This window comes from Setaria italica, chromosome VIII, assembly GCF_000263155.2.
Source record: "Setaria italica strain Yugu1 chromosome VIII, Setaria_italica_v2.0, whole genome shotgun sequence".
Classification (NCBI taxonomy): Eukaryota; Viridiplantae; Streptophyta; class Magnoliopsida; order Poales; family Poaceae; genus Setaria; species Setaria italica.
The window spans coordinates 32,341,306-32,357,083 of record NC_028457.1 but is presented as its reverse complement, the minus strand read 5'-3'; the positions used below and the strand labels follow the sequence as shown (position 1 = coordinate 32,357,083).

The following is a 15,778-nucleotide window of genomic DNA, read 5'->3' as shown; positions in this document are numbered from 1 at the left end:
GAGTGAATAGGCAGCACTATGCTCACCTGGCTTCTCTAGCAGAAAATTCACGAAATATTCTATTGTATTAGGGAAACTAGCACCAACTCTAAGCAACTGACATTATAAAAGAGCCATTGTCATTGACTGACGGAGAAAGGAGTCGGCAGCAATCCAGCAACAGCAGCCAAAATAAAGAACTTATCTCCACCACAAAGCCACGTCCTCAACAGGCTTCGTGTCCCTGCCTGAGCTTCCCTAGCCTTGTTCACCACGGGCGGCCACCAGGCCTCCTTGCCTGCTATCAAGAAGGATCAATGGAACCAGAAGAAAATCACAGTCTGTATATAGTAAATGTGATCAATGTAAGAAAACACATCAGTTGTTGGAGTGGAAGGAAGTACGAGATTTGATTGTAATGGTCGCAGCCTGAACTTGATTACAACTGTACGCTAGTTTGGACATCTCTCCGTTGCTCTGCAGCCTCTGCTGTGCTCCACTCCTCTGTTCCGGTCCTGCTCCTCTGTTTTGCCTCGAAGCCAAGCCAGAAGCCGCACACTTGTTCATCCGTCCCGCATAGTGTCTTCCAACAAAGACCACAAAATTCTAATTATGCTATATGATCGAGGGAGATGTGGAGTAACGAGAAGTTTGAAGCCAATATTGGAACACAGGAGTTAGATCGAACATTTTTTTTTGGATTTTGAAAATTAGCTGACATAAATGTATGAGTTTGTTGGTTAACTTTGTGTGACACCCGGCCCAATTTAGTTGGCCCAGTGTGGCCCATGAGCGCAGGTGCGCATGTTTAGTACCACCTTACTAGTTGAGCATTTGTTAACAAGCCATAGTACATTCGGGTTAACACTTTTTACACGAAGCAAGGACGAAAGTGTAAGCAGGATGATATGTGTACGTGTGCTCGTCCCTCGGAAGAGCTAGGCGGTACGACTTTGGAGGACGAGATATTACACTTTGAGCCAAATGGGACCATCTCAATCTGAGCGGTACGGCTTTGGAGGACGGGATATTACACACCATGTCCTCCAACCAGTAGCATTTATCAAATGCGTATCGATGATTTGATGATTTTAGCCACCTCCAACATCTCACACCTTTTCAAATGAAAAATGAGCTTTACCACTGTGAAGGTGCCTGATATTTCAATGATCAAAAGGGACTGAAAGAATTATTTAAAACACACTTGAGTAGTGCTACATGAACAGAAGTTTAATTCTTCTCATCTCTGGTAGTTCCTTGGGAATAGTACCGCTATCATACTACTTGTTCGTCGTGGCAACTGAGTGGATGCAGATAGATTTATATGCAGGCATACTTCCCGCACTGCTAGCAATGTGCAAGATCGATGCGTTTGTAATGCTTTAGAAGCAGCAAAGACATGACCATGTAACGACTTCCATACATTTCCCTCCCCACAAAGATCCACCACATGCGAATTTGTTGTATAGTCATCGTGTGCGTGAAGAAAATAACACTTCCATAGTCTGCTGGTGAAGCTTCTCATAGCGTGAAGGGAGGGTCATGCTTGTGTCTTTCCCCAAGGCCTGAGGTATTCGTTTTGTCCTCCCAGGTGTTGCATACTTATGCAGTGTCACTCCCACAAAATATACCAAATGCTTCAAGAAAAAACTGCCGGATACCAAATGTTCAAATGCTGAATATTCTTGAGATACATTTTTAGTAGTACGTTTGGTACGTCCATTACAGAGATCATTTTTATTCCGAATGAACATTAAGAAATGATTCAACTGGATAATTATAGGGATTGTGGACATTGCTTTCCTTGGCAGTTGATAATTTAAGCTTTGGTAACCAATTGACACCTGGTCTGCATGTTCGTATTGCAATGGTCGTTTGATCTTGTCAGATTCCTCCCACATCTCACACACCTATTAGGTATTATTTCTCTCTCTAAACTTGCAATTACTTCCGATTCCTGCGATGTCATTCTCCAACTTCATAATACAAATACATGAAGAGGAAAAGATATCAAAGGAAAATATTCTAACACATTGCTAAGAGTGCTACATGAACAGAGATGTGCCTCTTCTCATCTCTGCTAGTTCCTCTGGAGTGAGAGCTACCAAAGCTACCTGTCCATTCTGCCAACTGAATGGACGTAAACGGTCTTATATATAGGCATACGTCCTGCGCTGCTGTCAATGCGCATATCGGATGCGTTTGGCATGCATCGGGAAGAAGGAAGAAGCGTGACCATGCAGGTTGCTTTCTACCAATTCACCAGCAAGAGGCATTCATCACCAGCCCTCTCTTCAAATTTCCAACATGCATATCAGCATATGTTTCCCACACACCAAAAACACACAAAAAGATCTACTTGTTTGTTCTTTCAAACTCCCTTCTAGTAATATTTACAGCAAATCCTTTCAGAAAAAAAGGTAGTGAAGACGACGACGCCTGCATCATCTGGTGGGCGCTCATCCCAGGCATGGCTGGCTCGGTTCTACTGCTGCAGAAGTTTGCAAAAATACATCTTTGAATGGCTGCTCCACTCCTCTGTTCTTCAGTCTCTGCTCTTGCAGCGTCGATATGAAAAACGACATGATGCTTTGATGTCTAATTATTGTTTAATAAAGGGGGTTTATCTGGCTGAAAGATTTCCAATAAACATTCACCCGCAAGCTTTTGTCTACGACCGATCTACACAATGCCACTCAATGAAAAGTGGGAACAACACCGAGTGTATTTTTTAAAATATAACAGAATCTCCTTTTCTTTACCAAACCAACCTCACTCAACAACTGCATTCATGGAATGTGCCTTACAAAATGGTAACAAAAAGTCCTAATCCAACTTGAACTCTACTTGACGGTCACGCTTCTCACGTTGCCTTGTCTCTGACGTGCGGTCTTCGGTTCACCTTCGTAGTCCTCAGTCCTCTTCCATGCTTGTTCACCGTATCTACGACACCTTCACTTCTCGAGATCCATTGTTCACATTCATGCAAACAAGGACAAAGAACACTGCACCTCTGACCTCCGAAGGTGTTCACACAGAGAACGTAATAACGCTCGACCTCCAACGAGCGAAGTTGATATCCTTGGCCTAGATCCTCAACAGACAAGTTTGAAGATTTGTGTTGAATGACTGATATGGCTTCCTTGAGTCACTTGGTCAAGTCAGTTTTCTCCAACATCTCACATGTCTTTTTTTCTATCTGCACTTGTAGTTCCTTCTGGTTCCTGCTATATCAACCTCCAATTTCGTAATACAAATGCACGAAGAGGGAAAGAAATCAAAAGAAATTGTTCCAACACATTTCTTGGAGTGTTACATGAGCAGAGATGTGCCTCTTCTCTCACCTATGCTAATTCCTTTGGGGTTTTTAGCTACCAGCGCTACTTGTTCACTCTGACAACTGAATGGATGTAAAGAGCTTTATATACAGGCATACGTCGCGACCTCAGTCGATGTGCACGCTTGATGAGTTTGGCATGCATTAGAAGAAGCAAGAACATGACCATGGTAGTTGTGACCACGTCACTAGGAAAGCATGCATCATCCGGCCTCTCTCGAAATTTCCCCAATGCTTTAGTTTAGTGGTCTTAGTCAGTTTTACGTAAGTTAGGCGCTGTTTGGATACTATGTGCTAAATTTTAGCAGTGTCATATCAGATGTTCGAATGCTAATTAGTAATTATAAAATTAATTGCAGAACCCCTGGACTAATTCGCGAGACGAATCTATTAAGCCTAAATAATCCATCATTAGCAAATGGTTACTGTAGCATCACATTGTCAAAACATGAACTAATTAGGATTAATAGATTTGTCTCGTGAATGCAATTAGTTTTGTAATTAGCCTATGTCTAATACTCCTAATTAGTATCCAAACATCCAATATGATAGGTGCTAAACTTTAGCAGGTGGTATCCAAACACCTCCTTATTCTAACTTTCTAACTCTCTTCTAAAAATATTTACATTAATTTTTTGCTCTGCAGCCTCTGCTCTGCTCCACTGCTCTGTTCCGCAGGCTCTGCTCTGCTCCGCTCCGCTCCTCTGTTCCGCAGCCTCTGCTCGCGCCGCCTCGAAGCTAAGGCCTTGTTTAGTTCCCAATTTGGAAGTGGCAAAATTAGCATTTTGCCATAAATACGCAACTGTAACGTTTCGTTTGTATTTGTGAATTATTGTCCAAATATTGACTAATTAGGCTCAAAAGATTCATCTCGCAAAGTACAACAAAACTGTGCAATTAGTTTTTGATTTCGTCTACATTTAGTACTCCATGCATGTACTGCAAGTTTGATGTGATGGAGAATCTTCTTTTTGCATAGTGTCAAAGTTGGGAGTTTGGAGGCAACTAAACATGGCCGAGCTGCGCGCATAATCGCTTGCTGCTGTCAGAGCGTGCCATAGCTGCTGTCAGCTGGTGGTTGCTAGCTCCACCATGCATGAGAAGTGAAAGGGAGGTGCCGGGCAATGTTTTTCTTTTTTTCCCTTTTTTTCTCTTTTTACTGTCAGTTCAGCAGGAAGTCATTTTCTTCATATCAAGTACTACTAAGTCGTACTGGTATCTTTTCGTTAAAAAAGTCTGTAGCTGTGTCCAAATTAATTTGGGTAAATGGATAGTGAAAGAAAACGTGCTTGGTCATATCATACCAGTACAAAGCATAAACCAAATTCAAATGTATTCCTTTGCAATTTTGATTCAAAAGAAAATGGATTTGTAATAATCAACTTGTTTGGGGAAAAATTGTTTGGGGAAAAAATGTTTCCGTGACCATACCATTATGCATAAAAATTCGTGTCTGACTTTTTTCTAAATTATTTGAAGCATTACGGTCGACTATGCAATAGATACCTCAGTCATGTTGGAAGGCATGATATGGCGCAGAAGCCATGCATTTTGTTATCATGGTAAAACAAAGGTAGTGACAATTGATTGGTTATAAGTTGTTTCAAGTTCTAAATCTTGGAGAACATTGGATGCATCATGCTTGTCCTTCTGTTGATGTAGTAGAAAATGGCATGCAGTCTTTTTTGGTTTCCTGCTAATTGATGCTAAACCCATCCATATCGTGTTCTCTAGTAGTAAAGGAAGTATATAAAGTATCTGCATCTTAAGGGTTGCCACAAGCAAGTAGTACCGATAGTTAATAGCTCCAAAGGGGCAGGCAAGTGTCTACAGATCAGATCATGTTCTGAATGAAATGAACAAAGGAGAAACTACAGAATCATGCATATGCTTTGCTCCATTTCGTTTAAGGGACACAGAGATACTCTGTGACGCTGAAATTCTTAACGATTTCAGAGTTAAGACTGGAAAAGCCCTTGAGTGGAACAAAATACTAAAGTTTTAACATGATCTATAACGAAATTTGGAAACTATCTGCCATCAACACCAGATATTGTGACATAATTAAGGCTGCAAGGCTCGACAAGTGTGGACGCCTCATCCTCTGTCAACTTTACATGGAAATATGCCGGGTGCTTAGGCTCAGGCAAGGTCATGCTTTCACTGCTTAGCATGGCAATCACATCTGACATGGTGGGTCGATCAGCAGCATTTTCTTGGACACACAACAATGCGATAATAATACATCTCATCATCCCTAGATTCTGATTCTCAGCAATTGATGCATCCACGAGCTGAAGCCATCTTTCTTCTTTCCACAACTGCCATGCCTGCAAAGTGCACGAGCACAAAATGCAGAAAGATTATGATGACAAAATACATAAAGGGACTTCATGATTTTGGAAATGCTTCAATGATCCACCGGAGAAGGGAATACTGTTAGCGGTGGAGTAGTCGCGGTAGTTTGAAAACAGTGTCATGCCCTTCAAAAGTTTTTCCTTACCATTTTTGAAAGATCATAAACACATTTTTTTCATGTTCAGAATTGAAAAACACTTACGTGCCCAAGAAGGTTGATGAAGTCTCCATATCGGTGGAAACCTGATGCTCTTTGACCGAAGCTGAATACATCAGATTTGACTGAGAAGAGGCCCTCTGAAGCATACTCTGGAGCCATATAACCACTGAAAGGACATGTGTAATTAGATCCTTATGTCAAGTAACAGTATTGTTAGCTATTTGTATAGCTGGGATGGACAAGTTGGTAAGTCTTACTATGTCCCAACAATCCTCTTTGTGTTTCGTTCAGTATCATTTATGCCAAATATTTTTGCGAGCCCAAAATCTGAAATTTTTGGGTTCATTTCATGGTCCAAGAGAATGTTGCTTGCTTTGAGATCTCTATGGATGACTGATTAGCATTTTAACCTGGTGGCATTTGCAAAGTTGAAAAAAAAGTGCGACTGATTAGCTCTAGCTTATACTCTCATGGAAATCACAGACAGGAAGTACATAAGTTTTATTAGAAAACTTGAATGCCGGATATAGAAAAATAAATGCGTTGGTCGTGAACTTACTATTTTGATGTGTGCGAGCTTGGCCATGTTCTCTTCTGATTCGCACCATTGCTGCAGTTCCCTGTTGTTCTCAATAAGTAACTGCTTGAGGTTGGTGAGGTGTTGTATACATGCAGGCAAAGACTTGATTCTACCACAGGCGCCCCGGATGGTGAGCTTTTTGAGAGAGGAGATGTCGCTCAGCCATTCTGGCAGTGCTGATATGCTGTCACAATGATGCAACTTAAGTGACTGAAGGGAGGAGAGTTGTTGTATGCCCTCCGGCAAGCTCGTCAGATTTGAACAGGAGGAGAAAGTCAACTTCTGGAGGGCAGGGAAGTGGTGAAACAGCCTGAAACTGTGGTGCTCACATATGATAAACAGGCTGGTGGTGGTTGGAGTAGAGTTGCAGCGATGGCTGCTGGTTTCTACCTCCTCCAGTGAAGATATAACTTGGTCGCTTCTTGATATCATGAACTCACGGCATTTGGGTGGGCATGGTTTCAACCTCAACTTTGGACAATAAGATACGTCGAGTACATCTAGCATAGGGAGCATGAACTCCTCCACACCATCTTCGCCAGGGCATGTTGTATTCCACTCCTCCAAACCATCCATCTCCTGCACTATGAACATTGCTAATCGGGGGAACGCTCCTTTTCCACCGCAAATACCCCCGTCAATTTTTGAAACATTGGGTAACTTATAGAGATGCAGGCTCTCTAGGTACGGTAACTGTCCAAGTGGTGGTAGGTTGCTACATGTAGGCAGATCATAAAATTGAATACGAGTGAGATTCGGGAGATGAAGAGAAATGGCCATGAGCCAGCCAGGAAAGCCCGGACTGCTATAACCTTGTAGACTCAAGATCTTCAGGCTCATTGGTGGCACTAGTTGTCCCAACAAATCCTTGTCCTCCAGATGTCGATCAGCATCCAAGGTCCAAACCAGCTTCAAAGTCAAAAGACTATGTTTGGTAGACAGCTTAAGTTTCTGTGCTTCCTCCAGAAGTCTTACGTTTTCAAGGGAAACTATATGTAACTCACTGACGACATTTTCACCCTCGAGCACATGCAGATTGCTATGAGCACTGACGTCATCAGCACGAACCTTAAAGAGTGGTAATGTTAGTGAATAGCACAATAGTGAACTGGCCTGATCCATCAATTTGTGTGAGCACCCATCCAGCACTATAGACTTCAACCCAGTTGCACAACCTATACTCTCTGGGAGGGACTCGAGCTTCCAGCAATACTTGAGATTTAGTGTATGCAGCCTTTTGAGATTACCAATACTTTCTGGTAGATACTCAAATCCACTGAACGATAGGTCCAGATGCTCAAGATTGGTAAGGGTACCGATGAAATTAACATTCGTAGGACTGATACCATCCAATTTCAAAACCTTAAGACTGGTGAGGTTTCTCATAGCTACAGGCAGAGGCAGATCTTCCTTCTCAAAATTATCCGTGCAGCTCACGTTTGACATATCCAGATATTGTAATGCGGTGAGGCCATGCAGAGCTGCCGCTAAGCCTTTCTCAATAGAGCAGAATCTCAAATGTAGATGCAATAAATTACGAAGCCTCTTAAATGACTCTGGAAATTCCCTGACACCACAATGTGACATGTTTAAATACTGTAGATTGACCAGGCTACCTATATCTTCTGGTAGCCATGTGATACAATGACAAAATGATAAGTTCAAATACTGGAGATGCATGAGGCCACACAAAGATTCAGGTATTGCCTTGAGACTGGAACATTCAGATAAATCAAGATGATGCAAATTTGTAAGATTACCAAGTGAATTTGGTAGTTCACGTATCTCAGAACAACCTGACATGACAAGATGCATCATACAGTTTAAATCACCAAATGATCCTGGCAGTTTTGATATGCCTGAACAACCTGACAAACCCAGATATCTCAGTGACCCAAGCTTGCCCATTGATTCTGGTAGTTCAGAAATGTGAGAAGATCCATTTAGGTTCAGGTACTGCAGTTTTTGTAGCTCAGTCGTAAACTCTAGGAGAACTTCATTTTGTATTCCTGGAGCAGTAAGGTACTTCAGCTGCTTCAGTTGCCCAATAGAGGCTGGCAACAGTATACCAGAGCATCCACTAAAATCCAAAATACGCAACCACTTTGCAAACGAAAATACCCCACAAGAGAGATCCAGCTTGCCATTATCTGAGAAATGAAGTGCCCTCACCTTTGAGGGTAAAACATTGGATAACCTTGTTGCCTGGTCATATTTGGTAACTGATGCATAGCGACAATATTTTTGGCTATATGCTTTATTATTCTTCGACGCACCATTAGAAACAATTAACTCATCACCCATGACCAATGTCGCTAGATCATGCACCAGGTCGTGCATAGTGTACCGCTCCATACGATCTCGCGAAGTCTGAAATGATAAGTTAACCATATAAGATCCATTAAAATGTCAACTAATAATTTCTTCATTTTGTAATAAAATTTAAATCCTAAGTTTACATGTGTATAAACTGTGAGGATACCTGGTTTACTTATTAGTAAATATGTACCGTATATCATATCTTCACCAAAGAAATATTACTTATTAAAAGAGTAAAACATACTATCAGTCCTCAAAATTGTAATGTTATGTCATCCCGGTCCCGAACTAGCAAAATGATCAATAAGATCCCCTAAAAAACATGCTAATTGTACCATATGAGTCACAAATCATCTAACATAAGTTAAACCACCTGCGTGACATGTTGTTTATACTATGCTATGACAAGGACCCGACATGTGGGGACCACGTATTGGGCCCATCTCTCCTCTCTCTCACCTGCTCTATCCTCCCTCCCTTTCATCCCCAATGTCATATGGATTGCTCTCACGTTCGGTCACCATGCAAGATCCAGTTCCAAGTCTCGGTGCCATATGTGGCCGTGACAACTAGTTACTAGTTGGGAGGCGAGCTCCTACACAGCCGGTCACCAGCTTGCCTCTAGCTGCAGCCTTTGGTGTCAACACTGCTAAGGTACTCGTCAAGCTTGACCACTACCTCTCCAAGATGGGTAGCGGAGCAAGGAAGAGGCGCTCGTCCTATGCACATGCTTGCAACGACAAAGGGCAAGCACCTTTGTGGCGATCACCAGCCCGACTCTACCATTTCCTGCGAGCTTCAACCATCGTCGCTCTACCTACTCACCTCCATCGCCTTTAATGCCACATCCAAGCACGCAAAACTACCTCTTCTCTCTCATCGTTCTTTCTCTATGAAACTAATAGGCAAGCTAGCAGCTCCCTTCCTCTGCGCTGGAGGCTGAAGTAGAGCACCACAATTCCACAACCCCATGATTTGTGTCATACTGTAGAGAAGTTTAGGGACTTGATTGTACTTTTTGCGAGTTATGGGACTGGTGAAGTACTTGATTACTATTAAAACTAATGAGAACTAAAAGGACAGACTAACAAATAGTTTTGCTTTTGGCTCTGCTAGGAGATTGCCTGAATACAAGAAACCTCCTCAGAAGATATTAGAACATGCATCTCAATGATTACACATGTGTTCTATGTTCAGCAGGTTGTGAAGAAAATCTGATGCACTTATTCTTTGAATGTTGTTTCAGTCAAATGTGCTGGGTGTTTTTGGGAATTGTGTGGAATCTTTCGCTGGCCCCTTTAGATATGATCATTTATTCTTTTTTCCATGAAAATGGATTATTCCATGAATTCCTCAAGACAAGGCTCATCAAAATGCAAAATCTAAGACTACTATAAAACTACTAATAAAATAAAGACTACTTTTTGGGGAAGGTAAATGTAAAAAGGTCGAACCCTCGCGCTGACCATTCGCTTTCTCAGTAGCGCAAGCGCTTCTCTTTGCTCCTTAACTTAATCTTAATTTAATAAAGTATTTGGAAAAGAAAGAGATTCTTGGTTTTATTGCTCCCGCTTCCTCATCTGCGCCCGAAGTTGTCTAGTAGTTGGAAAGGGATAGCGGGAATTCCCTGAGCAATCGCTGCTTTATCTCTTCCTTTGCAGCCTACTTTTTTTAGTATGTTGGTAAGGTCCAGTCAGGCTCGACTTAATTTTTGGATAACAGTGTTCAGCGAGATTATCATCATTGCTAGCTAGTGCATTTAGTGTCATCGCAACAGTATTATCTTTGATAATGGTGTTCGGTATATGGCTAAGTGGAAATTTGATTTTAGAGAAGAAAGCGACAGTGAAGCTTTCCTTGGATAATTGGATGAGTAATCTGTAACTTTTAATTCCTCCCCCTTTTTTCTCTTTGAGCCTGTGAGCTTTGTAACTTCTTTGTACATGCATTTTCTCTTTATATATATATACATATACATACATATATACGAAAAGACAGGTAGGGGACTCCCCTGCCAATTTGTTAAAAAAGGAAAGTATCTTTTGGGGAAAAGGTGTATTTTTCATCCCTCAAGTATTGCAAAGTGTGACATTCATCTCTCATGTTTTATGTGGTGAAAATCAACCCCACCTAAGTTTGACAATGGTTCAATGCCATCTAATGACGGTTTATGCCACGAAATCATTTGACTAGTCCATGATTAGCAATGTAATATGCTGAGTCGAAGATATAAAACCAATAAAAAATTAATAAATCCTCTAAATTTCTTTCAAATAAAAATTATCGGAAAAATTAACCGAACTGATTCATACCGAGCTGTTATAGCAATTGACTCAATATTGACTCAACATTAGACATAGCTAAGCAGTGATTAGTAAGATGATTACATGACTTAAACCGATGTTATATGATACTAAACTATTATCAAACTTAGGTGGGGATGATAAATGCATCGGTTTAGTAAGTTAAGGGGCTGATTTACACCAAATGAAATATCAAGAATGAATACCACACTTTTGCAAGACTTGAGGGATGAAAAATGCACTTTTCCTATTTTTTATTCCCTAAGTATTTTGATGTTTTACTTGATCTCTTAACTAATTATATTGGTGCACTAATCATCCCTACCTCGACTTAACAATAATTTAGTGCATAGTTTATGCCACGCAATCATCTGGCTAATCACTACTTAACATTGTGGTTTCCTACCCACGGTGCCACATCCGAAAAGAGGACCTTGCTGGAGCTTTGATGTAAGGCGGTTTCGAGCATTTCTTAGATACTTAAAGACATGTTGACGCTATTACATCAAACATTTGTATAGTCGGTTGGTAACCCCTTTGCACAGGGGTTTAAGCAAACACCTGCAGCTGAATGCCCGTGAAAACGTTGGTTTTTACAAGTGAAGAATGGGCAACAAGATATAAACATCTACTCAAACAGCATAAAAAATTTGAGGAAAAAAAACATTTTTGCACCTGGGCTGACCCGGCTAGCCAGACTTATGTGTATTTTTCATGTGAAATATGCACACGTGCAAATTACTAAGTTGAGAACCATGCATGACCTCCCCTCTCGCATGATCCTTTCGGATACCATCCCACTATGGAATAGGAAATAGGAAAATATTCCCATCCACCTATATAAATGGTATCTTCACAAGTGGTTCCTTATGTGAACCGCCGCCTATGTGCAAATGTGTTTCTACGTGTGGTTCAAAGCTACATGAGACTCCTCCAACTCCTCCAACTAGGCAAGAAGCCCATAACCTAAGCATGTGCCAAAACATGGTAAATAAGGAAATTGTTTTTAGTAATATATGTGGAAAACTCAAGAATAGGTAGTAGTGTGCCCCCACACCTTATCTATACTTTAACTGAATTTAGGATAAAAATTACCCACGGAAATAATATTGTAATTCCATATCCTATAATAGTAAAAAGTCAAATGTCATCAATTGAGTTGTGGTAATGACCAGTAGTAGGCAAAAACAACCAATATGCGAACAGATCAATCAGCAGGGAAGAGTAGTGTTCTTGTAGTTATATATACTTCAACATTACCTTGGGCAACTTTGAAACTTGAAGGAAGGACATGCCCAAAAGTTGCCTGGTGCATTCCTTCCCCTTCGATGGCTTGATAAAACCAAGAGCAATCCATTGGTGAATCAAATCATCTTCAGCAATATTATGGCCTTTTGGGAATATGGCACAATAAGAAAAGCATATCCTTAGCTGTGGTTGCATCCTTTCATAACTTAACTTCAAGGACGGTAGCACACCACCATTATCTTCAAAGGATTCATTCCAGATATCACTGTTGTTTATTTCAGTCCATCCGGACAGGTCTTTGGACTGTAGCATGTACCCAAGTGCTTGAGCTGCTAATGCCACACCTCCACATTTCTTTGCAATGTCCAATCCTATCTTCTCTAATCTTTCTTGGTAATGTTGATCTTCAAATCTGCTATATCTCTTAATTATTTCCCAGCATGTATAATCGTTCAAATGCTCCAGCTTGTATGGTGTACATGTGGAAACTTTCCTTGCAATGTCTTCCTTGCGCGTGGTTACTATGACATCTATGGTAGTGCCCTTCTTGCCCACCTGAAGCATACTCCTCAGTTTCCCCAACTCAGTGTCTTTTTCCTCCCATAAGTCATCTAAAACAATAAGAACCTTCTTGCCACGGAGTAGGTTATCTACCAACTGATTTATGGCTTCCAGTGTATCCCTATTCTGCTGGCCTGCTTCTATTGTTATTAGAGAAATTATAGAGTTTCCTATTTTCTTTAGATTGAAATCCCGGGACACATAAACCCATATACGATGGTCATACTTCTTGAATTGCGCATCATTATAAATTAGTTGTGCCAAAGTACTCTTGCCCATACCTCCGAGGCCATGGATAGAAACAATCACAGTCTCATCATTGTTGGTACCTGCGGATAAGAGGTTTATGATTTCCTGCTTTTCTCTATTCCTCCCAATTATTGGTTCTTCAGGCAAACGTGATGATGTTTCACGATGGTCATCATGTTGCTCAAGAGATGTGCAAGTGCCACCGTTTGAGAATTCAAAATCCCGAAAGTCCTTGTTGATTTTCCTCAGCACTTCTCTCATACTCTTCATCCTATTAGCCACGACAATCTTCTTGTGTGCAACTGGTAGACATGAAAGCACTGCTGGCTTCTGCAAGAATTTCATTTATTCTCAGTTGGAATCTACACTAAGCAAAGAGGCTTCAGATCATATGAACTTACATGGAAATTGAACCACAAACTGAAGTAGGAACTGGCTAATCGGCTAGATATTTCAAAATTAAGAGGTCTGTTTGTTAGCTGAGATGATCGATATTAACCGGTACAGGCAGTGTTGAGGCCAGTACCAGATGGATAGCCTTTTATTCCGGCCTGGGCACCAGTCTGGCTGATGCCCGAACGGGATTTACAAGCTTACATGTCCCAGTAGCCTGTAGGTATTGAGCTATTATCGAACAACATCATCAGATATATGAAACCCAGCCCAAGGAGTAGGCCCTGAGCAGTACGAAGGGGAAAAAATAAACCTTGCTAAAAAAGAAGGTATATTTCTTTGACACAAAATCAATTATAGGAGGAAACTCAATAATCCAAATGACTTATATAAGTAAGTTTCTTGCCTTAAATTTTAGGTGTATCCAAGTGTAGCACACTTGCTCTAGCCTAAAGTTTATTTGTGCGCACTAACTCACGGAGTCCCACGGCCTCACCTAACCCCTTTGCACTAAATCTGATCTATTTTGGTCCAGAGTTGTAGATATCCCGTTGAAGATAAGAGTGTCAAATTGATAATGAATTAGTTCTCCCTAGACATTCTATTCTAGCATGTATAACCACGCACCTTTGCAGTTAGCCGATCGCTAGTGTCTTGGTAGTCTTCGAGCATGTCGGTGATGTCTAAGGCAGCATGCTTGAGCCGCTTGAGCCACAGCTGCACCAACTTCTCCTTGGCCGACCGCCTCTCGGCATCGTGGAGCACCGCTGAGATGGCCTCCAGCACCGAGTTCATGTCCTTCAGGTCGTCGCCAAAGTTCCAAAGCAAATTGGCCTGCTCCGCGATGGCGGCGGCCAGCCTATCTTTTGCGATGCCGACGACGGCGGAAGTGAGCAATCCAGCTAAGATCTCCGCCATGGATGCAGAGCTCTGAGACTTGTGCGAATGGAGTGCGTGAACAAAGCCAAGGTGCAGCCGGCCGGGTTTAGTAGTTTAGTTGAACACAAGTTTTGCAGCATCCATGTGCTCTTGTCTGCTCTTCGTCACAGGCGTTGACGGACAATTAATGGCATATCATGATTAGCTGGCGTTGACGGACTAATTAATGGTATCCTGATTACATCTGATCGAGTGCATAGCAACTAAGGGCCGTGGTGACTTTCATTCAGTAACTTGACCACATTCCGATTGCCCCGCTGCTTTCTTTGATAGCTCACAATTTCACATCGATCGAGAAGATGGAGAGTTGTTTTCTGTGCTAGTCTCGGTGTATGCACGTTCCTCTACGTGGGGAACAATTAAAAAACTGAAGCACATGTATGCATGGTTCCATGTGTGCCCGTTGAATCTGGAGGCAAAACAGTCGGAACTACCAAGATGCTGACTGACCCGAGCGATTTAATTACTATATATGCATGTCATCACCAACCTAAAAGCCTATGTCTGTTCAGAACTCTGAGGCTAAATAAACTGGTTCATATCAGCAACCTCTGAAGCAATTTGCATAACTATTTACTGATCTAAGCAGATTGGATCTCGATGTTAGTAATACTTAAACAAAACCGAAGAAGCACATGGTTCCACATGTGCTCAGGCCAGCAGTTGACACCACCGAGGCCCTTATCTAATCTTAGAGATCCAAAGCGTTTTAGTATTTACAACTGAGGCTAAACTGGTTCCGTAGCTTGCATGTTACAATATTTAACATTCAAATGAGTGAAGTATCTTGGAAAGTGGTGAAGCATCAGTTATAGGCACATAAATCAGTTTAACATTCAAATGAGTGAAGGGCATCTTAGCATGGTAATTTCATGCCTATTTGGCACTTTTGGCAACGTGCAAGACTTTTCTTGGTCTTCGATTCCGGAGCCACTAGCTATGCCAAATTCTATTTGCGCATCCGATCAGTGAGCCTCGCAATTCTATGCCAAATCACGTGATAGAATGCCACTGGAATGCCATTGGTTAGCACTAATTATAGCACAAAATTGAATTTGATGTCTTGACCTAGGATTAGTTTACACCCAGTAATAACAGGTTTTTCACGCACCGCCATATACAATGCAATTTATTAAAACTGCTGATGAATGTGATGCGACAAAAATATAGGAGGCTACTTTTATATTGTCATCAACTTGGTGATTATTCCGAGCTTGCAAGATTCCAACATCAGAGTGGCAAATAATCTTTTCCCGCTAATTTTTTTAAATTTTAGTTCCCACCAATTTGAACCAATATAAAAGGTAAATATAAATTACTCATACATCGTTTTAATACAAGGTACTAAACAA

At 41.3% G+C, this 15,778-nt stretch overlaps 2 protein-coding genes across 2 annotated transcripts; both read right to left on the bottom strand.

Moving 5' to 3' along the window:
* Nucleotides 1–5,135: 5,135 nt before the first annotated feature.
* LOC111258246 (putative disease resistance protein RGA1) lies at nucleotides 5,136–14,419 on the bottom strand. The gene is made up of 6 exons (XM_022829280.1): nucleotides 14,115–14,419; nucleotides 12,297–13,424; nucleotides 6,394–8,784; nucleotides 6,092–6,244; nucleotides 5,877–6,000; nucleotides 5,136–5,646 (listed from the first exon to the last, which is right to left on the bottom strand). Exons 1-4 carry the CDS (start codon nucleotides 14,403–14,405, stop codon nucleotides 6,218–6,220), a joined length of 3,837 nt encoding a protein of 1,278 aa, XP_022685015.1. The 5' UTR covers nucleotides 14,406–14,419; the 3' UTR covers nucleotides 5,136–5,646; nucleotides 5,877–6,000; nucleotides 6,092–6,217.
* On the bottom strand, nucleotides 5,347–6,180 carry LOC101772802 (G-type lectin S-receptor-like serine/threonine-protein kinase At4g03230). Its single transcript, XM_022829542.1, has 3 exons — nucleotides 6,092–6,180; nucleotides 5,877–6,000; nucleotides 5,347–5,646 (listed from the first exon to the last, which is right to left on the bottom strand). Exons 1-3 carry the CDS (start codon nucleotides 6,178–6,180, stop codon nucleotides 5,347–5,349), a joined length of 513 nt encoding a protein of 170 aa, XP_022685277.1.
* Nucleotides 14,420–15,778: the final 1,359 nt, after the last annotated feature.